Genomic DNA, 23290 nt, shown 5'->3' on the forward strand with positions numbered 1-23290 from the left:
TTGATAAGGTTGAATGGCAGTCTAAAAAGTCTCTCCTGGTGTGAAGGAACCTTTGTAACCAACCCTGCTCAGAGGGGTTCAAACACAGTAAGGCCTGGTTCACATTACACAGATGAAAAACTGATCCATGGAATCGTTTTTGAAAGGTGTCATTTCATGTTTCAGTTTTCATCCATGTTGGCGCACGCAGTCAACGCAACATATCCATTGATCTGGAATAATCTCTCCCACCCCAAACTTTCGGGTCTGTTCAGCGGAACGGGCCGAACGGATCCATTCTAATGGAGCAATGTGAAGGTAATCCTGTTGATTAACATAGGATCTGCTCACCTCCTTTTAGGATCCGGTTCGTTTAGTTACGCTAAACGGACTGTTTTTAATGCCAGTGTGTGAACTGGGCCTAAATCTGGCGATGCACTATTTTATTATCACTCAATTTTGCTTTTGATCGATATTATAATCTACTAAAGACCAGCATTGGGGATCAATCTTTTGAATGATTTTAGCCCTTAATGTCGTAAATGTTTAAAGAGTAACTGTCAGGCTGCAGAAGCTAATTTAAACCTCTATTCTCCTGTGTTAAACAGTTTAGAAGGAAGCCAGAAAGCCATTAGTGAAGATAAAAATCTCTCTTACCTTTGATGTGTGCTTATCAGAAAAGCTAATTAGACCCAAGAGGATGCAAGCCGCATACTAAACTGCAAAGCATTCTGGGGCCCTCCCCTCGGCTGCTAATGAGACGTTACATCAGCTTGTAATCAGTCCAGCGCGTAGCACTGATAAATCTCCGGGCAGAGTACACTGCAGGAGTCAGCTATTGTTCCTATCCACATGGCTCATTAATATTCACTGCACACTGTGTTATTCAGTATGAGCTTTTCTGTGATCAGGAAGCAGGCAGGACATGACGACACATTTGACAGAAAAACATGGAGCCTGCCATGAGCTGTCAGGAGCATCTATCTCTGCACATACTATATACAAATTCTGTGAAATCCAAACGTGGACAGTGAAATGCATATGTAATGTAAGTACAGCCAATATTTAGCTACTGATATATGTATTTATTTTCTCTGAGACCTTATACCTAACAGCTCCTCTTTAAATACACTTCAATTTATGATCAATTAGACCTTTTGTCTAATCGAATTTCTATTTAGCCAAAAGCATTGCAATAAATAGGACTACCTTTAGCTGCTTCCTACTTTTTTTTCCTATGTTGTCATTCTACAGCAAATGACAAAGAACAAAGGAGGAGTGCTTCGTAGTGTGATACCACTTTAATATAGAAAACGCATAAAAAAATACACTTACTGAGAATCAGTAGTATAGTTGCATGTGAAGGGCAAAAGCCCACCAATCAGTCTTTAGCAGGTAGCCGTCCTAACTGCTGTGGCCAGCAGCGTTAGTGGTCCGGGTGGAAGAGAAGACCTCAGCACCTCCAGCTCACTTCCATGGGCCAGTGATGTCACTACAGGTTTCAGTGCATCTGCGCCTTCATCAGGTGACTCACTGGCATGCGATTAAGGGGAGACGTGCAAGTCCCATGTTGCTATGGCAATGCAAGTTGTGGCATAGTTCATGCCCATTAAACTAAAAACGTTCACACCGCTGAGTTTAAATGAAGAAGTGGAGGTTGCGAGGTTCCTCAGATTTTCCAGCATCCTCTCCTGCCTCTGCACCTGATTTTGAGGGAAAATCTGTGAGATCTCTTTTCCACCGGAGATTGAACTGCATGCTTGTCGGGAATTTCAGGCTGCCATTCAGCAGCAGTTACATGCAGGCAAATGGCAGTATTTGGTAACCTGCGGCCCAAAAAAAGTTTAATGTCATGGCTGAAGAAAGCAACCGCCATGCTGTTATGGAACTTCATGAGGGGACCTTCAGCTGCTGGTGGAAAAGAGGCCTTACAGTGCTGCTGTGATACTGCATCACATTTAGCATCATTTTGCCTTCTGGTGTGTTGCACTCTATGATAAAAAGGCCCAACAATGCACTAAAATCTCAATGAATTGGTAGAAATAACATTGAAAGGAACTGTGTTTTGCTGTCCCTTTTGTAAAGCACAGTGAAAAGCAGAGTAGTGTTACTGGTGTAAACTGGTACACAATTACTTTCTTTAAAGTGAAACTCCACTATTACTGATACTGAGGAAAAAGCAATCCCCCGAGTTCACCTATATCAGTAGCCGGGGTTTTCAGTTTAAGCTTCAGTCAATTCTGAAAATTTTTAGCGGTTTGTAAATTGACTTGCGAATGTACAGTTCAATAACATGAAGTTACACAGTCTTGTGTATTGCAGACCAGTTTATAGCAATTTTCAGTGAAAGTAGTTTACAATTCTCTCCTCCCAAGAAATTCTCCTGGCCTCTAAGCTGATCACCTCCTCTCATGCTCGCATCCAGGACTTTACACGAGCATCATCCCTTATCTGGAACTCTCTTCCACAGCCTGTACGTCATGCTCCAAACCTGGACATCTTCAAACGCACTCTTAAAACACACCTTTTCAGACAAGCTTATAACATTCTATAGCCCTTATTTACTTATCTGTCACATTGTAATCAGAGGCAAAGGGTCACTGCCTCATCCATCCTCCAACCCCTTACCTAGTGTGTAAAGGCCCATACACACGTCGGATTTTAGCGAACGACCCGTCGTTTGAACGTTCCGTCGTTCGGACGTTTTCGCGTCAAATCCGACGTGTGTACAGACTATCGTTCGGGTGATAAGACTGGTTACCAGCGATCCGCCCGGCGGATCGTTGGTAACCAGTCTTACCACCCGAACGATAGTCTGTACACACGTCGGATTTGACGCGAAAACATCCGAACGACGGAACGTTCAAACGACGGGTCGTTCGCTAAAATCCGACGTGTGTATGGGCCTTTATATTTACTGTTTTGTAACAATATTTGTGCTGCTTAGAGCTCTGCTGTACATTTGTTAGTTGTATCTGTGTTCCCCTTGTCGTCTTATTGTGCTTTGTAAAGCACTGCGGAATATGTTGGCGCTATATAAATAAAAAATAATAATAATAATTTTCATCCTTGTTTTGCAGTTCTTAAAAGCGGTCATAACCCCAGACTACCTTCTCATTTTGGATTATCGAAACCTCAACCTGGAGCATTGGTTATTGAAGGAACTCGCTCCTCAGCTAGCAAGGGAAGGACAACTGGTTACATACTCCTTGCCCTTTGAGTTTAGAGCTTTGGAGGCAATTCTTCTTCACAGAGTAAGTAAAGAGAAAATTACTCCCAACAGTGTACTTTTCTAATGTATCTTGCAGGACTTTGGACAGGCTCCTGTTGCATGCCTATGGGCAAATCTTTGTCAGGTCTTTTTGGCTATACAGTTATGTTTACCTCATAATCTAAAACGGAACGAAATATCAAAGTCCAACATCAGTGTAAAAAGACCCTTTATACAACAGAGAGAGGGAAATAAGCAAGCAGCAACATTAAATAAAATACCTATGCCTACTTTTTTTTTATTGTTCTTACACTGTGATCTTTAGCTGTGATGAGCTTTATTACAGTTTGGAAAACTACATGGTGGTAGAGATTGAATGTTAGCTGCAAACACTGTATCTAGCATTCAGGCAGAAAGGATCCTGTCATAGAAGTGAGGGCTGGGCTAATTCACAGGCGTTTGTTTTTCTTTTTAGTGACTTAGATGTATGAGAAAGTTGTTATACTGTGTAGGACCTCCACTGTAAAGTCCTGTACAAAGTCCCCAAACTTTGTTGCCATTCTATAAATCTAGGCTTGCAACTATTTTAAAAAAAAAAGCTTTCTGAGAACACCTACAATAAAATTCATCTGTATGTAGCATACTGGTAAAACTTTCAGGAAATACAGTGACTAAAGTAAAGTGGATCTTAAGCCTGTTTTTGGTCACTATAGAGTTAGAAAGCAGTTTAAATTGGGGGTATTTACTCTCACTTCCTGTCCTAGAGATACAGGAAACGTTGACCATTGTCACTAATGTTGAACATGTGCTAATCACTACTGTCCCATGAAAAAAAGGAAATTCCTCAAATTAAATCCAAATAAGCCTAATTGATCAGCATCCCTATTCAATTCAGATTTGATTTGATAGTTTGATGGTTATCAAATGCTGTCACTAGAAGCTCCTCAATGCTGGTGATAGAATTTGAAAAGTAAAAAACTTGCGAAAAAAGAAAAAACTGTTCATCTCAATGCTAGTTGTGAAATAGGGGCAATCTGTTCTCTAAGGAGAATTTTTTTCCTTTGAGAATTCATTGGGAAGTATATTGGGTGTAATTTGTACGTCTTTGATTGGCTAGTCATGATCATTTATGAATCTCTTCCCGTTATTACAAGCCTTAGCATGCCATCACCAGTACTTTTCTAACAACGACAACAACACTCTTGTGCCATCTTGCTGTAAACATGCTCTTATCTGACATAAGACTAATGCCAGGATTAAACGTTGTTCTTTAGATTAGCGGTCTGCAAGGGAGACTTGAGTATTTGCAGCCTCATATTCTGGAAACTTTGGAAGCTTTGGTGGATCCCAAACTCATGTCTGTAGATAGAAGTAGATTACACATTCTTCTGCAAGGTGGGAAAAGGTAACGTGCTTTTGTTTTTTTGGACTACAGTAATCTTGTTTTTTCACTTATCAGTATGTCAGCTTGAATAATTAATGACTCATCTTATTCTATTTCAGTTTGTCAGAACTAGAAACAGATATTAAAGTATTTAAAGAAGCAATTTTAGAAATCTTGGATGAAGATGAACTTATTGAAGAGCTGTGTCTGACCAAGTTAGCTGATTCTCAAGCTCTGTATGTATTATGAGACATAATTATTCTTTTTCTTTGTCTTAAAACGTGACTCTTATTGAAGGGGAGTTTGAGTGATGGTGTGAGTGTGGCTAATGGGGAGGGGACACTTGTTGTTTTGAAGGGGCTTTAGTGTGAGCCGATATAAAAGGTGGCTGGAGTGGCACTTTGCACTTACGGAACCAGCATTCCTTTTCTGGTTCTTGTCTGCCTCACCTGTTATCCATTTACTGAGTGAGGAAGGAACTGGGGGGAGATGGAGAGGAGTAGTTGTTGCACAAGAGAGATGGGGACCACACATACAAGGTTTTAGAGGTCAAGAGACCAGTAATGGAATGTTGCATGTGCAAGTCCAAAATGCCACTGTGGCTGCCTGCCCTCCCATGGCTTTCATATTATTTCAGAGCTCTGGGTCCCATGGACACATTAGATGATCCTCAGTTGAGGCAGTGGTTGGGCAGAGAGCATGTGTAACTCAATCCTAATGCATTATCAAGACTTGTGGAATTCTGGATCGTCTTGGCCAAGCGCAGGACATTTTCATTGTTCCTCAGCTTAAGCTTCCTAGTCTAACCTACTTTTTGTGTGCCACACCATCGTCCCTGTTTACTCCATATCAATAAAACCCTGCAAGTTTGTACAGCACTCAGCCTTCAGTCACCTGAGTGATTTAGGCCCGATCCCTGCAGATGACAGTAATTTCATGTGTACACACCGTTCGATATGGCCTCTTACAGTATGTGTTTTTAAGATGTCAGTATACAGCTTTTATCAGGCAATAGCCAGAACTCTAACCTAGCGAATTTGCTTAGAGTTCCAGGTAAACTCTTCAAAAGAGCCAGCATTCCAAGTAATAAGGTTGGTGAGGTAAAAGCCATCTTAAAGGACTACTGTAGTAAGAGAGATATGGAGACTGCCATATTTATATCCTTTAAAACAAAGGTGTTGAACTCCAGGCCTGGAGGGCCAGATCCATACCAGTGTTTAGGATGGACTCAGAAAGAATGTGTTCTACCTAATGGACCACACCTTTCCTGATTTAGACCCATCAGTTATTTTGAGCTGTGTGAAAAAAGTGTGAAGGACCGGTTTGACATCCCTGCTTTAATGCTGAGCATACTCGGGTCGATCTGGCAGCCGATTAGCCGCCGGATCAACCCCCGCTCGTCCGCGCGGATCGATTCCCGCTCGTCCCCGCCGGCGCTGTTTATCACCCGCTCGATTCGTCACTATTGTCCGCCCGCGGTGATCGGACATGTCGGATATTATCAATTGAGCCATTAGGCTCGATTGATAATCCTCCCCTCGACGCCGTGTATGCCCAGCATAAAACAATATCATTTGCCTGGCTATCCTGCTGATTTAATTGACTGCAGAAGCGTCTGAACAACAACCGAAGCAAGCAGGCAGCTAATCTTGTCAGATCTGACAATAATATCAGAAACACTTGATCTGCTTATGCTTGTTCAGGGCTTATAGCTGAAAGTATTAGCGGCCAAGGATCAGTAGGGCTGCCAGGCAACTAGTACTGCTTAAAAGGAAATAAATATGGCAGCCTCTATATCCCTCTTGCTTCAGTTGTCCTTTAAAAAAACCTTTTTTTTTTTCCAACAACCCGAACTACTATATAAGACCAGCTCATCATAAATAGTGTCATTAGTCCATACGGTCTTGACAAAAGGGCTCTTGGCGGCCCTGAAACATTGGCTTTGTCTGTGTGATTAACTCTTTTTGGAACCTTTTTTCACATCATATATGCTCCCTGTCTCCTAATTTTAAATTTGCTGTGCAAGGGTACGTGGGTGATCTGCCTGTGATGAGAGGCAGGAATCTGGTGAGATCTCAACCTCCTTGCACTAGCAAGGAGGTGACCCAACCATCAGTGGAGGAGAGGCAGAGCTGGTGCTAGCTTGTTCGCAGGAGCTGTGCCCTGCAATGCACATGCACCTACACTTTGATTTGGAGGACCTCACAACACCATACCAGATTAGATCCCCAGCAGTGGCACAAGCAGTGGGGAGCCCACATGCACACACATAATGTTTATATTATATAGCGCAGCATAGTACCAGCAGCGATCAAAGTTTCAGACTTATTCCAACACTTTGATCTGAAGGGATTAAATCCAACAACAGCAGCTATAGCGGCATTATGTCCGACACCAGGAGCTGGGGGAACAATCCACTGTTGGTCAAATTAGTTTGTCGCTTGGAGCTCAGGTTCTTTTGTACTTTTTGTTACTTTAATTTCCTAATCTCCAATCCATAGGAGAGGTATGCATGTAGATTACCAGCTATCTTTAGGTTGCATTTCCAGACATGCTTTGTTTGCTTATTCGTGTTACAGAACTAGGTTGTGTTAAAGGAGATTTATTTATGGTAAAAGCTGTACTACTGTATATACCAGTACTGCAGAGCAATGCTCAAGTTTCAGATTAACTGATAGTCTGAATTAATTACATTTACAAGACAAGTCCTAATGATCTAGCTTATAAATGAGGTTCACCCTCACAAAGTAGCTTAATGACTTCCCTATGTAAATATAATTGTTTTCTGTCAGATACAAAAAATTGATTTAAGTTTAGTTTTCTCTTGATTGATGGTCTGCGGGTTCTTTAGTCACCGCTTCACGTTAATGAATGTATTCAATATTAAACTCCTGAAGATTAAAACATTTTTTAAACTGTTTAATTACATTTGCACTTTTTAATTTACTGTTTATCAGACAAATGTTGCCATTTACAGCACTCCTGGGTACTGTGCGCATTGCCGAAATGTATTTTAGAGCTGATAATTCTGAGCATTTATTCAGATTTGTTTTGTTTTTTTTCACAAAAGCAAAATAAATGATGTTGGCAGCAGAATTCTGCATTTACAGATCATCTTGCTAAGAAACATTTCTATTCTTGCTTAAAGAGACTGTATCAGAAAAATACTCCCCTGGGGATACTTACAGGGCTGTGGAGTCGGGACAAAAATCTTCTGACTCCAACTCCGACTCCTCAGTTTATGAAACTCCGACTCCGGGTATCCAAAATGGCTCAGACTCCGACTCCTTAGCCGAATACTTAACAGGGCTGTGGATTTTGTACAAAAATCATCCTACTCCCGACTCCTCAGTTTATGAAATCAACGACTCCGACTCCGGGTGCCCAAAATTACTCCAACTCCGACTCCACAGCCCTGGATACTTACCTCGGGAGGGGGAAGCCTCAGGGTCCCAATGAGGCTTCCCCCATCCCTGTAGCTGCAGGTAATCCAGCGCTGGCTCCCCTAAAGCCTCCCACAATCCTCGAGCCTGGATCCAGTGCATGCGCAGTAGCGGCTCTTCCTTCGGGCTAGGTGGAAATAGCCGAGCCTGATCGTATCTGCTCTACTGCGCAGGCGCAAAAGGACTCACGTCTGCGCAGTAGAGCGGATCAATTGGGTTTGGCTATTTCCGCCTTACCCGAATGAAAGGCCGCTAGTACGCCTACGCTGGATCGCGGAGAGGTAAATATTTACATCTCTGCACTTTGGGGGATCCGGGCACTTAACAGAGGGACACCGGATGACGGGGGAAGCCTTGTTAGGATCCAGAGGCTTCCCCTTCATGAGGTAAGTATCCCCCAGAGGGGTATCTTTTTTTATTACAGGATTTCTTTAAAAAAAAACTGTGTTTAAGTGCCTTATGTGGAAGATAGTTTACCTTTTCTTTTTCCTTTTCTAGGTTATACTCTTCTATGGGCTCAATTCATTTAGCATTACCGCATTCTGTAATGCAGAAAGCATCTGATTTTACCAACAGCTAGTCAAATTTCATTTTACTAAAGCTCTTACTGAATGGAAAAGTAAAATTACCCACTAGTGATGTAAATTACAGACTTGTGAGGTAGATACCTCAATAAATGTCAATTTACAAAGGTTAAAACATGCCATAAAACAAGTGAGATGTTCAGTATTTTACCTCCAGCCTGTAGCAGTTGATCACTAGCCATCAGCTATTCAGTAAAATTAAAAGGCAAAAGAGACACCCTTACTCAATTGGTACCGATGTACTGCTGGGTGGGACACCTGAAAGTAAACATAACATGAGATGCAGAAGTAGGGCACATTCACAGAGGTTTCCGTGTAACCTTTTAGACGTGTACATATATATATGCTGATACAGAGAATCAGATGGACTAGAGGAGTTATGCAGTTTAAAGGGATGCCGTTTACTCATGTAAGCTGTCAGAGTAAAGAAGCAGGAATGGTTCATGTTTTAGACAGACCACTTGTACCAGAAGAAATATCACAACTCTTGCCCAGAAGTGGGAGAACATCACCATAGCACAACACGGCTTGCTGCCAAGACCTACTCCACAGCTGGTTAGACTTATTATTTTTACCAAACAGGTCTTGGTGAATTGAAACCATGTTTTTTGGTAAATTGCCAAACTATTACTGCATGTGTGAAATTCATGGTGAATTCAGGGGAAAAAAGTCTAATATACCGACAGTTGTATTTTACCAGTTTTTATTTTTTACAGAACAGCAATTAGAAATTGAGGCCTATGTTTTGTCCACTTTATTCCTGCTACGTATATCCTGTTACATGTGGTTGACCAGCTTCTGTCACCTTGTACTAGAAAATCTGTCGGGCAGAGCTGCCATGTAATAATTAGTGGTTAGCATAAACCCTTCCAACATGCAAATTTCCACTGACCCAACAAGCAAAATTAATTGTACCTACCAAAGATAGCAACTGGCAATCAGTTAACTGGCAGCTTGTAATTACACAGCAGCTAAAGCTTTTGATAGGCTGTAAATAATTCCTTCTCAGGGCCATCAGAGATTTGCATATCAGCAGAAAATGTTGCTCATTATGAACAATGACTTGAACATTATTTGTGCACCAACGTCGAAGGCACCTGATCTTGTGGGTCATGGGTGGCTTCATAAGACTGGTCACCATAGGACACCAGCAGCCTCTCTGAGTGTCTAATCACACTGAACATTACAGATAATCTTTGCACAGGTGTATCAGCATTAGAGATGGGCCGAACGGTTCCAGGCGAACTTTAGGTGGTTCGCGTTCGTCAGCGAAGGTGGACTTTTGCGGAAGTTCGATTCGCCCCATAATGCTTTATTGAGCAGAACTTTGACCCTCTACATCACAGTCAGCAGGCACATTATCACCAATCAGACTGCACTCACTCTTGGAGCCCCCCCCCCCCCTATACAAGGCAAGGCTCTGCAGTCATTTTACTCACTCGTCTGCCTCCAGTAATTAGTTAAGGGACAGCTGCTGACAGACTCTGCTAGGGAGGGTTTAGTTAGGATCTTGTAGGTTTGTTCCTAGCGGATTGTTATTCCTTACATCTCTCTCCCTCACTCATCTTCCAGGGAATTGTAGTATTTCAAAAGCCATCTTACATTCCGTGGCTGGGAATTGAACCCAGGCTGGGCTGGGAATTGAACCCAGGTCTCAGTGTGCGGTAGGTAACTCATTTAACCACTATACCACCAACCACACTACATGCTGAAACTTCTTGGAGCAGACTTACTTCCTCCCTCCAAAAGACACACATCCATCCCGATAAAATCATTCAACAGCAACTGCATGCACAGTCTTTGTGGTACACAGTTTGTGTGGCACAATTGGTTAGTGCGTTTGGCTGTTAACTGCAAGGTTGGTGGTTCAAGCCCACCCAGGCATGGCCTTGCCTTTTGTGTTCAACAGTTGTCCGAAGAGAACCCCAGATAGCCAGGTAGATTCTCTCTCTCTCTCTCTCTCTCTCTCTCTCTCTCTCTCTCTCTCTCTCTCTCTCTCTCTCTCTCTCTCTCTCTCTCTCTCTCTCTCTCTCTCTCTCTCTCTCTCTCTCAGGGATGGTCACTGCTTTCCGCGGAATTGTATTTTCCGCAATTTTAGGCGGAGATTGGTCATTCCATTCCGTTTGGTCGGAACAGAATTGCTTTTTCAATCTGGCGGAATTCCGAAATTGCCTGTGAAATTCTGCCGGTATCCGTTGATGGTTTTAAGCTGAAAATTCACTTCAATGGCATCAAGTCTTAGAGAGAGAGAGAGAGAGAGTTCATTTTTCTCTTGGGTATATCACAATGTTACATGCTAGGCTGGTTTCAGCATGTAGTGTGGTTGGTGGTATAGTGGTTAAATGAGTTACCTATCGCACACTGAGACCTGGGTTCAATTCCCAGCCCAGCCTGGGTTCAATTCCCAGCCACGGTATGTAAGCTGGCTTTTGATATAGTACAATTCCGTGGATTAAGCAAGCTATTTTTTCTCTTGGATTGATCATAATGGTACATGCTAGGCTGGCTTCAGCATGTAGTGTATAGTGGTTAAATGAGTTACCTACTGCACACTGAGACCTGGGTTCAATTCCCAGCCACGGTATGTAAGCTGGCTTTTGAAATACTACAATTCCCTGGAAGATGAGACCCTCCGGGAGGAGGGAGTGAGGGAGATTCCTGATGTCATAAAGCAGTGTAGGCCTGCAGTTGAATTCAATGAGATTTCTGACCTTAAAACACTGCTTTGTATTAAATACAGATTTGTTTCTGGGACTTATGTGTATTTTAATCAACCATGTCTTCCTCCAGGTATTACACCCCATGAAACATCTTTTCTATCATTTTTCTAGTCAGCAGAAATGTTTTAAAATTTTGAAGTTCACCTCCCCATTGAAGTATTGCGGTTCGCGAAAGTTCGCGCGAACCGAACCTTCCGCGAAAGTTTGCGAACCGAAAATCGGAGGTTCCGGCCCATCTCTAATCAGCATTAGTCATAGGTCATAAATCAATGTTATGTGGCCATGATGTGAATACTGTCTGACAAGCTACTGATTCACAGAACACTTGTGTGTGCAAACTCTCTTCAGAAGTGTGCTGGGATGCGATAGAGACCGGTTTAGTGAGAGGACAATTGTCTTCTTTGCTTCAATGTAGCTAGTACAATTTCTTTTATCTTCACAGGTTCACTTGAATGTAAAATTTCACTTGAATATTGGCATATACAGTACTCCATAAGTTTGGCATATAACCACATACGTTTTTTCAGTTTTCTTGCCAACAGAGCCTTGGTGTACAAAATCAGTGTTTTTATTTATTTATTTTTTTTAATGCCAGTAACCAAAATGCATCCACCACTGTGGATGGGCGACTTTCAGTTGTCTGCTTTTCCCCCACTTCTGTAGTCATTTTATCAACTTCAGTATACAATTGTGTTGAGTGGTCCCTTGTATTCTATGGGCATGTAAAGTGGATGTATAAAATATTTGGTCTGGTTGTTAGATCCCAGTCCTTCAGTATTGTGATTTCTTTGCAGTGCAGAGAGCAGTTCCAGGATTGATCACTCTGAGGAGATGGAGCTTCTTTTGGAGAATTACTACAGACAAGCAGAGGACCTCGCTAATGTTGCCAGAGAGCTCCGTGTGCTGATTGATGACTCAGAAAGTGTCATTTTCATTAACCTGGACAGGTCAGCTTTCATATTTCCTCTCAAGTTATGCCTTTAGTTCCTAGCTGCTACATTTATCTGTGTATGCTGCCACCTTCAGCCAAGATTAATGAACAGAAGCTGTACGTATCCGCACACCGTTTGGTGATGTGAAAAAAACACAGAACCAACAGAATGCAATTCAATTCACAAGAAAAAAAGTTCTCACAGAATCGGCTGCACCACCAATATGATATCATTTTATTAAGCATCAAAAAACAAGAGAACTGTGAACAACATGATTGAAAACAATTAAAATCCACACAGCAGAGTTCCCTTCATTGTAAACCAACAGTGTAAGTGGGGGAGGACAGAAAAAAGCAGCACTTTATCAATAATGCCTAGTGCCTGCACACACATGGATCAGTTGATCCTGGGTGGGATGAATGACCCGGGTCAGAATTGTGATAACAGTGAAATAAATCAATTTAACTATACCCAGAAAGTTCTACTGCTTATAAGGTAATGAATATGCACCACGACTCACCTTCACTCGTGCCTTCAATGAAGCAGTTACTGTCTGTTTGCATAATCTTGGCAGAACTGGAAGGAATCGTTGTTAGAAGAAAATGAGAACGTGAGCTTCTGAGGGGAACTGATGACGAGGTAAGTATGTAATATTCATTTTCAGGTACACCGTGTGTATTTTACTCAGTTCAGGTTCACTTTAACCTCCCTGGCGGTAAGCCTGTGCTGAGCACGGGCTATGCCGCCGGGAGGCACCGCTCAGGCCCCGCTGGGCCGATTTGCATAATTTATTTTTTTTTTTTTGCTGCCCGATCGCTGCCGATCCACCGCTATACGCATCGCCGCATCTCACAGCCGATTCTGTGAGACCTCGTCTCGCTACATGAAGAAAAAAAAATTTGAAAAAAAAAAACGTATTTGCTGCCCCCTGGCGGATTTTGACAAACCGCCAGGAGGGTTAATGGTGTTGTTCAGTGTTTTTGATACTAAATAAAATGGTCATCATATTGGTTGTGCAGCTGATTCTGTTAGAACTACTTTTTGTGAATTGACCTTCAGCCAAGATGCTACAAACCCCTTTATCTATTCTGCATCCTTCAAGTCCCTTTTACCTTATTTGCTTCCATAATCCTTTATAGATTTTAAGCATTTGTGAACAGGATCCTTATCCTTGTAAATGAATACATTGTCCTGTGTGTACTGTAGCGAGGACATATTAAAATTCAATACTTTATTGCAAAAAAAAAAAAAAAATTAAGTCGCATACGGTATAAAATAGGGCTAAGTGTGTATTCTCTGTAATCTAAAATAATTTTTAAATACACGAGTACACAATTAGCATGTATCACTTATAAACTCGGGTACATCAAGGAGCACTCGGTAATGGGATTCATTTTGCATTTTACAACTACTAAAGGCTAACTCTTACAAATCATTGAAAACTCTATTATAACTCGGAACCCTGTCTGTAGTCTTGTTTCTGAATTTGTTTGCCCCTGTGCTTGTGTTCTAGTCACCGAAATGTAATGATGAGGCTGAATCTACAGCTCACAATGGGAACTTTCTCCCTGTCCCTGTTTGGTCTCATTGGAGTTGCTTTTGGAATGAACTTAGAATCTACTTTTGAGGATGTAAGTACTGAAGTGTCTGTCTGTCTGTCTGTCTCAGGCTAGGTTCACAGTGGTCAATTGCATAACGCATGCGTTGTATTGCGTTATAATGACTGAACTGCAGTGGAGACTGGGCATAGACTTTAATATAAAGCCTGCATTCAGCGAATTAGAATAAGTTACAATGCAGTAGTGTGAACAGGCTGATAGAATTGTATGGGCAGTGAGTTGACATGCAGAATTTTTCTGCAACGCAACTGACAACTGTGAACAGGGCCTCAGGGTTGTTGAGTCTTAACATAAAGCCTTTTGACTCAAACGCCCAAGCTCATGATAATTCAGACTCTATTTTTAATGTTTTGTGTTTTTTTTTTTTTTTCATGTTATTTGAAAGAACAAAACTTACAAGGCATTTTATTACTGCCTAAAATTTAGCAGTTTTAAAGCTAACCTGTAACTTTGCAGGAAAAAAGATAGATGCTTACCTAAGTAGTGGGTAGCCTCTGGATGCCCCAGAGGCTTTCCACTTCCTCTCAGGCCCCGCCACTGCTGGCTGGGGCCCTCTTTCTTTTTGCGGCCATGCTCTTTTCCTTGCACGGGCATGGCCGTACTGCGCATGCGTGAGTACTGTTGCACCTGTGCAGTAGCACCAAGCTGCTTGTACACTCGCGCATATGCGCAGTACAGCTGCATTTGTACACAGAGGGGAGCATGGGAACAACATGAATGAGGATACTGCTAAAGTTTGGGTCTAAATGTGTGCAGTACATTCTTGGAATGTACACCGCAGTCCATTCTTGGAATGTGCTGCGCACCACATAACTGGGAACACTAAACAGTGCTAACCATACAGTGTTTGATGTCCTTGCCTATTGTACAGTATATGCATTGCTTTAACCTGCCTGCCAAAGTGTGTGTGTGTTAGCCCTTACTATGGTCTTTACCAGTCTGGGCAATGCCACTTACAGAATCACAGTTAGTGTGCATAGTTTTAGCATTAGTTTTAGAATGTTTCACATTTTCCATTTGCTTGCTGTATGTTCAAATAAGTCATTTCTCTTTTTGTCTCCCTATGCAGGACCCACAAGTGTTTTGGTTTATTACAGGAGTTATGTTCTTAGGCAGTGGACTTATATGGAGGCGTTTGCTTTCCTTTCTTGGGAAGAACTTAGAACCATCAAAACCATTAAAGTCTTGCTCGGTATGTAGTAAATGGTGTTTAAAATGACTAATTTTATTTATGTGCATTAAATGTTGTTGTAAAGTTATTTGCTTACAGGATCTGCAGCTTCATCAAAGGCATGAGGTCCAGGAATACAGAGGGCCCAACAGTATTATAATTCATTATACTTTATCCAAGCAGAAATACCATAAGGCAGTTCAATCCCATTTCCAGGATTCTTATTAATGTTTCCCTCCCCTTCCCCTTAATTAACCTAATGTCAAAATTCACCCATCCAAACTCTACACCCAAAGCCTCCCATTGCAGAATAACAGGACCCCACCATGCTCACACTCACACTCTCTCCTCTCTCCTAGTGAGGTAACTACTAGGTACTTCTCTCTATCTAGAGATGAAGGGTCTCTCTGGTGTAGGCACAGGCATTATAGAGAATAAGCCATCTAAGCTATATAATCACAACAAAAACTGGCCACTCCACTTTCTTTACTCCGTGGGCACTACACTGGGAGCCTGAAGGGCCACTGCAATTATAACTTTTAAAAAACACATCCCAGGTTTTTAGTGCTATGGGCAAATTGTAAGTGCTCCCCAACCCTGTCCTCAAGGCCCACCAACAGTGCATGTTTTGTGGAAATCCACAGAGGTTGGTAATCAGCTCTGCTGAGACACTAATTACCTCAGCTGTGAATGTGTGTGGTTTTCTGCAAAACATGTACCGTTGGTGGGCCTTGAGGACAAGGCTGGGGAACTGTGCTATAGAGGGAAACAAGAATAGGTGTTCTACAATTTTATAAATGTGTTTAACCCTCAAATATGAAAACACGACAACTGAAAATCGAAGTGTTTCGATTTTAAGTACCTAACGTCTCCAGTATGCTCAGTAGTGTGTATAAGTGCTCAGAAAGAATCTAGTATATCATACATGTCTACAAATAGGTAGACTGCCGTTAGGTGAAAAATGAAAGGACATTTTGGATATTCTTTTGTAGATGTTGCTCAAGAGAAGCATTGCACAAACATATACTTTATACCAGGCACCGATATTATGTGTTACCTCTTGGGACTGCATTGGCTTTTGATGCTGTACCACAAACAACAACCTCCTTTTGGCAGCATAACCTACTGTAAAGTTGCAAATAATGTATATAACAATTATAGCTGTGTTAGGCAGGGGCCACGCTTGTCTTTCAGTTTTCTGCACGTGTTTTTCTGCATACATTTTCTACACAATATGTGCGTTTGTATGCAGAAAAACATGCACTTTTTTTCACAGCAGCTAATGTAATTGATAGAGAAAAGTTACAAAATGTGCACTTCTACGTGTACCAGAGATAAAAAATAAGACTTATACATACCTGGGCTTCTTCTAGCCCCATGTGCACGGATTGCTCCCATGCCATCGTCCTCCACTGTCTGCAGCTCCGATATCGGGTCCCGTAACTTCCTGCAGTCGCGGCCAGTCTGCGCAAGAGGAAGTGCGCTCTCTACATATCTCTCCAGTGGCCACTGGAGAGTTACGTAGAGAGCACATTTCACTTGTTCAGACTGGCCGCGACTGGCTAAAGTAACGTGACCCGATACCGGAGCTGAAGACGGCGGAGTGGGAGCGATCCGTGCACATGGGGCTGGAGGAAGCCCCAGGTATGTATAAATCTTTTATTATTTTTATCTCTGGTTTCCTTTAAGTGTGAACTAGCCCATTGATCAACAGGAGTTCTCAGTTTAAATCAGTTTTTCTGTGCAGAAAATATGCACGAAAACGGTCAAGTGTGTCCCCTGCCTTACTGATTGGGAACACCATCCAATAACGAAAGCAATAAACAAGTTGTAACATATAAGTAGCACACTTTTGCATTTCTTACACTGACCTCCGCAAATACCTTCTCATCAAAGCATTAAGTTGAATAAGGAATTAAAAAAATATATATATTTTTGGATATTCCTAATGTTTTTTTTTTCTTTTCCTGTTTTCTCCAGTTCCTGAAGAGGACAGTTCTTTCAAATGGAAGATCTGCTGCTGTAAATGGTACTAAGGTTTAATCTTGTTTCTCCTATGGAAAAAAATACAATTGTGGATTGCGAAGCAGCATGACTGTTACAGTGATATTTCCCAGTCACCAAACCAAATGCGATCGACTCAGGCTTGTGTTGGCCATGAAGACGTTTTAATCATGATACTGACCTTCCACATGGTCTTCTCTCACTCTCCCAAATGGACAAGGACAATTTATGTGGACTGTAGCATACTGAACTCTGAAATATGTTGTGAGGAAATTTAATAGAATTATATTTTTTCAGTTTTAAGACTCGAATTATACTTCAGTTAATATGAAAACTATTATTAGCCATGTTCTGGGAAGAACCCAGGCCTTACAGATCGTCTTTGTTATGGGGCATTTCAAATATTTATTCCCCCTATTTTTCCTTAGGTCTCTTTATCCTTGAAGCATTGCTCTGTCTCAGAATCAGAGATGATTGAGATGTTGATTTTCCAAGCTGATGCAACTCTTGCTGCAAACCGCATACAGTATACAGCTTGAAATTGGGTTGATAATGTGCAGTTGCTGCCGATTTGGATTAATACCAAGATGCATGCAATTTGCATCAGCTTGGACAATTGGAAGCTCATTGAGCATCTCTGCTCAGAATAGTTTTATTTATTCATTTATAGTAGATTCTTTTAGTGTTGTTCTTACACATTACCATCTGCAGGTAAAAATTGGTATTGCTGTTAAAATACACATTACTGAACAAATAGTATCATCACAGAACAGTTAAAGAAGGGCTGGTTCAGACGGACGTTTTTGCGGCGTTAAACGCGGGCTTTCAAACGCGACGTTTTTTTGGATCTACCGCCGTCTCATTCAAGTGAATGGGAGCGTTTATGGCTGGCTTTTGCAAGCTTTCATAAACGCCTGGCGGTTGATCCCGGCGTCGCGTCTAGTCCTGAAAGCAACATGCAGCTTCTGGAAGGCGGTTGCGTCTGGCCGCGTAGCGTTCGAACGTGCTCGAACGCCAGTGAAAGCTAGTGAAAGTCTGCAAAGGCGTCTGGAGGAGGGGACAGAACAGGAAGGAGAACCATAATTCCATGCGAAAGGAAGTGATGATGTGAAAGGAAGTGATGAGACAGGCTAGAGCGATGGCGACAGCAGCAGAGCGCAATGTGGAGCTGGGAGAGCTGGTTGAGCAGGTACATGGCCGCCCTGCCATTTGGGACAGTACCTGCAGGGAATACAGCAACAATGTACGGAAGGCACGCGCTTGGGAGGAAGTTTGCAAACATTTTTTTGAGCTGTATCCGGAGTATAGTGCATCTACTAGAGACAACATTTGTAAGTACATGATGCGGCTCACTGTATGATCTTATAATACATTGTACCTCCCACTGAATGCATTGTACCTCCCCACGGGCCCACTGAATGCATTGTACCTCCCCACGGGCCCACTAAATGCATTGTACCTCCCCACGGGCACAGTGAATGCATTGTACCTCCCCACTGGCACAGTGAATGCATTGTACCTCCCCACGGGCACAGTGAATGCATTGTACCTCCCCACGGGCCCACCCAATGCATTGTACCTCCCCACCTTACAATCAGGATAAGTAATTGAAAGCATATTTTTTTTTTTGTACGGAACCGATGTGAAAGTTACACATATTTGATCAAGTTTCTCTGCCTTTGTTTTCCAGTAAAAATGCTTAAAAAAAAATGGAAGTCCATAAGGGACCGCTACGCGAAAGACCTCCGCCACAGCAGGGAAAGCAGGAGTGGGAAAGCTCCTAGTCGATACCGCTACCACCCACTTTTCGATCAGCTAGGTTTTCTCCGCAACACACAGGAGAGGAGAAGGTAATAAAATAACCATTCTTGTTTGGAAAACTATACTATCCAAAGTTAGTAGTTTTCTGCTTTTTCAGCTAATACTGCAAAATAATATATATATTTTTTGTATATCTTTTCTTATAATTCCAGAACAACGACAAATGCAGCTAGAAGTGAGGCACAGGAGGAACCTGAGGAGGAAGATGACGGCAGTATTGCATCTCTCAGTCAATCCTTGAGGTCATCATCTGAGAACAGAGAGACAGAGGAGGAGGACGACAATGCAAATGTGAGCACACAGTCAACATCCACACCGACTAGTGCGCAACGACCCACATCACCTGTGGTAACTGTCTCTAGACGGAATAGGCCCAGAACCGTCCCGGAAGCTGCTAATGCGGATGTCGTTTCTTTAATTAAAGATGTGGAGAAGAATGTTGCCAAAATAATGGAGCCACAGGATAGTTTGGGGACATTTTTTAGGGCTCTGGAAAAGGAGGCACGGGAGGTTCCAAAAAGCAAATGGGACGACATGAAACAGAAACTGTTTACTATGGTTATGCAAATGAAAACCACTAGTGCACCCACCTCAACTCAAACAACGCAACCTTGGCAAACTCAAGCAACACAAGAAGCAGGACCACCTTACTATGGCCCACCCCCCGGCACTTACACACATATGTTGCACCCTTACCAAGCAAGCTGGTATCCGTATAGTCAACAGCAAAGCACTTACGACCAAGGACAGTCCAATCTTCCAGCGCGTGCACCAACATCAACTGTTACCAGTTTAGAAAGTACTGCAGAGGCTGTATCTGCCGCTCTACGGATGCAGTCCAGGAGTGATTCACCAATAATAGACGACATATAACTACACTGCTTTGCTAAGTTGATTGTTACTATGTGTACGTGCCTTGTGTGGTTGAGGGAGAGATGGTCCATCTCCTCATGGTAGGACCATCTGTCTGTGGCTTTGGTAGGCTGCTTAGCTTCCCCCCAGGCCACAGGCAGAGGGTCCCCCATGAGGTGATGGACTGTCTCTTCCTCAGCCACTGACCTCCTTCTTGTGAGGCTATCCCCTGGTGCCTGGTAAGGTGTGTGCTATTTTTGTTTACACCATGTGTGGTTGAGGGGGAGATGGTCCATCTCCTCATGGTAGGACCATCTGTCTGTGGCTTTGGGAGGCTGCTTAGCTTCCCCCAGGCCACAGGCAGAGGGTCCCCCATGAGGTGATGGACTTTCTCTCCATCAGCCACAAACCTTGGCCCTCTCAGGCTCTCCTCCTGTGGCTCCTACTGTGTGAGCTACTGTTGTAGCACAGCATACACATTTATGTGCTCCCACTGTAAACACCATGTGTGGTTGAGGGGGAGATGGTCCATCTCCTCATGGTAGGACCTTCTGTCTGTGGCTTTGGTAGGCTGCTTAGCTACCCCCAGGCCACAGGCAGAGGGTCCCCCATGAGGTGATGGACTGTCTCTTCCTCAGCCACTGACCTCCTTCTTGTGAGGCTATCCCCTGGTGCCTGGTAAGGTGTGTGCTATTTTTGTTTACACCATGTGTGGTTGAGGGGGAGATGGTCCATCTCCTCATGGTAGGACCTTCTGTCTGTGGCTTTGGTAGGCTGCTTAGCTACCCCCCAGGCCACAGGCAGAGGGTCCCCCATGAGGTGATGGACTTTCTCTCCATCAGCCACAAACCTTGGCCCTCTCAGGCTCTCCTCCTGTGCCTCCTACTGTGTGAGCTACTGTTGTAGCACAGCATACACATTTATGTGCTCCCACTGTAAACACCATGTGTGGTTGAGGGGGAGATGGTCCATCTCCTCATGGTAGGACCTTCTGTCTGTGGCTTTGGTAGGCTGCTTAGCTACCCCCCAGGCCACAGGCAGAGGGTCCCCCATGAGGTGATGGACTTTCTCTCCATCAGCCACAAACCTTGGCCCTCTCAGGCTCTCCTCCTGTGCCTCCTACTGTGTGAGCTACTGTTGTAGCACAGCATACACATTTATGTGCTCCCACTGTAAACACCATGTGTGGTTGAGGGGGAGATGGTCCATCTCCTCATGGTAGGACCTTCTGTCTGTGGCTTTGGTAGGCTGCTTAGCTACCCCCCAGGCCACAGGCAGAGGGTCCCCCATGAGGTGATGGACTTTCTCTCCATCAGCCACAAACCTTGGCCCTCTCAGGCTCTCCTCCTGTGCCTGTTGTTAGCACATCAAGGCTTTGTAAATATTTTTTGTACATACAGTTACATATAGTTCATATATGAATAATATTGAAACGGAGAATGTTTTCTGTTAAATTTTTTTTATTAAAAAGAAATAATTCAGAAAAACAATGTCAGTTTTTACTTTATTCAATGTGTATTGTTCCCCCAGGATTTTTCCGGGAAGTGGCAAGTGGCTATTGCTTCCCAATGCTACCCGCCCCACCACCCTTTACAAAGCGAGTAAAAGTAAGCATCACAATATGGACCAGCATGCCATATTTTGCTGCTTCCCCAAGGGTCACTATAACCGCATGCTTGTTCCCAAGGATTTTTCCGGGAAGTGGCAAGTGGCTATTGCTTCCCAATGCTACCCGCCCCACCACCCTTTACAAAGCGAGTAAAAGTAAGCATCACAATATGGACCAGCATGCCATATTTTGCTGCTTCCCCAAGGGTCACTATAACCGCATGCTTGTTCCCAAGGATTTTTCCGGGAAGTGGCAAGTGGCTATTGCTTCCCAATGCTACCCGCCCCACCACCCTTTACAAAGCGAGTAAAAGTAAGCATCACAATATGGACCAGCATGCCATATTTTGCTGCTTCCCCAAGGGTCACTATAACCGCATGCTTGTTCCCAAGGATTTTTCCGGGAAGTGGCAAGTGGCTATTGCTTCCCAATGCTACCCGCCCCACCACCCTTTACAAAGCGAGTAAAAGTAAGCATCACAATATGGACCAGCATGCCATATTTTGCTGCTTCCCCAAGGGTCACTATAACCGCATGCTTGTTCCCAAGGATTTTTCCGGGAAGTGGCAAGTGGCTATTGCTTCCCAATGCTACCCGCCCCACCACCCTTTACAAAGCGAGTAAAAGTAAGCATCACAATATGGACCAGCATGCCATATTTTGCTGCTTCCCCAAGGGTCACTATAACCGCATGCTTGTTCCCAAGGATTTTTCCGGGAAGTGGCAAGTGGCTATTGCTTCCCAATGCTACCCGCCCCACCACCCTTTACAAAGCGAGTAAAAGTAAGCATCACAATATGGACCAGCATGCCATATTTTGCTGCTTCCCCAAGGGTCACTATAACCGCATGCTTGTTCCCAAGGATTTTTCCGGGAAGTGGCAAGTGGCTATTGCTTCCCAATGCTACCCGCCCCACCACCCTTTACAAAGCGAGTAAGTAAGCATCACAATATGGACCAGCATGCCATATTTTGCTGCTTCCCCAAGGCCCACTATAACCGCATGCTTGTTCCCAAGGATTTTTCCAGGAAGTGGCATGCGGTTATTACAGGCAACATGCAGTAAGAAAACATACAACCATACAATTCACAGGGGAAAAAAAAAAAAAGGAATTTTTTTTTTAAATTAAATCTGGCTATATTGAAAGGGGTCTTCTCCCACAGAAGATACAAAATAGTTTGCAAATTTGTCACGGACAGTTCCAGCTGCTGAGGTGTGACGTACGAAGCTGCCAGTGTGATCTGTGAAGGCCGCATCCACAATTTCATCGTAATTCACACCTTCCTTTTCACGCACAAAGTTGTGCAGTACACATGCTGCTTTTACAACATTGTCTACATGGTCAGGGGTCATCACCAGAGTGCTGTGGAAAACCCGCCATTTGTTAGACAACACTCCAAACACACACTCCACAAAACGGCGGGCTTTGGTGAGACGGTAATTAAACACCTTCTTCTTTGTGTCCAGATCTCTCTTTGGGTATGGCTTCATCAAATTGACATGAAGTGCAAAGGCTTCATCTCCGACCATCACATGTGGCATTGGTTCCCCATGTTCCTGGATTGGTTTAGGCCCCGGGAGGTTCAAAGTACCATTGTACAACCGGCTGCCAATGAGAGACGATCGGAAGATGTTGGAATCTGCAGTACTGCCATAGGATCCTACATCAATCGTCAGAAACTTATAGTTGGCATCGACAACTGCCATGAGCACCACTGAAAAGTACTTCTTATAGTTGTAGTACCGTGATCCAGAACCACTTGGAAGTTGTATCCGAATATGTTTTCCATCCACGGCACCAACACAATTTGGAAACTTGGCCTTTTTAAGGAAGGAGTCTGCAGCATCCTTCCACAACTGCTCAGTCGGTGAAGGCATGAAGATTGGCTGCAAGACTTCCCATATCTTCTGGCACGTGTCGTGAACAATCCCTTGCACTGTTGATCTACCCAAACGAAAC

At 43.3% G+C, this 23290-nt stretch overlaps 1 protein-coding gene across 2 annotated transcripts in view; it reads left to right on the plus strand.

Moving 5' to 3' along the window:
• The window catches only part of MRS2 (magnesium transporter MRS2), a 77239-nt gene that overhangs the window by 18393 nt on the left and 35556 nt on the right, over window positions 1–23290 (plus strand). The window contains exons 5-13 of one of the 2 annotated variants that reach the window (XM_068236980.1): window positions 3060–3233; window positions 4465–4595; window positions 4694–4810; window positions 12116–12268; window positions 13767–13884; window positions 14942–15064; window positions 17024–17072; window positions 18738–18897; window positions 19021–21332. In XM_068236980.1, coding sequence (XP_068093081.1) covers window positions 3060–3233; window positions 4465–4595; window positions 4694–4810; window positions 12116–12268; window positions 13767–13884; window positions 14942–15064; window positions 17024–17072; window positions 18738–18897; window positions 19021–19741 — 1746 coding nt within the window. In that variant the 3' untranslated portion in view covers window positions 19742–21332. Of the gene's footprint in view, window positions 1–3059; window positions 3234–4464; window positions 4596–4693; window positions 4811–12115; window positions 12269–13766; window positions 13885–14941; window positions 15065–17023; window positions 17073–18737; window positions 18898–19020; window positions 21333–23290 lie in introns of those variants that run through there. The other variant, XR_011020895.1, reaches the window with a different exon arrangement.

The sequence above is a fragment of the Hyperolius riggenbachi genome, chromosome 5 (genome assembly GCF_040937935.1).
Source record: "Hyperolius riggenbachi isolate aHypRig1 chromosome 5, aHypRig1.pri, whole genome shotgun sequence".
Classification (NCBI taxonomy): domain Eukaryota; kingdom Metazoa; phylum Chordata; class Amphibia; order Anura; family Hyperoliidae; genus Hyperolius; species Hyperolius riggenbachi.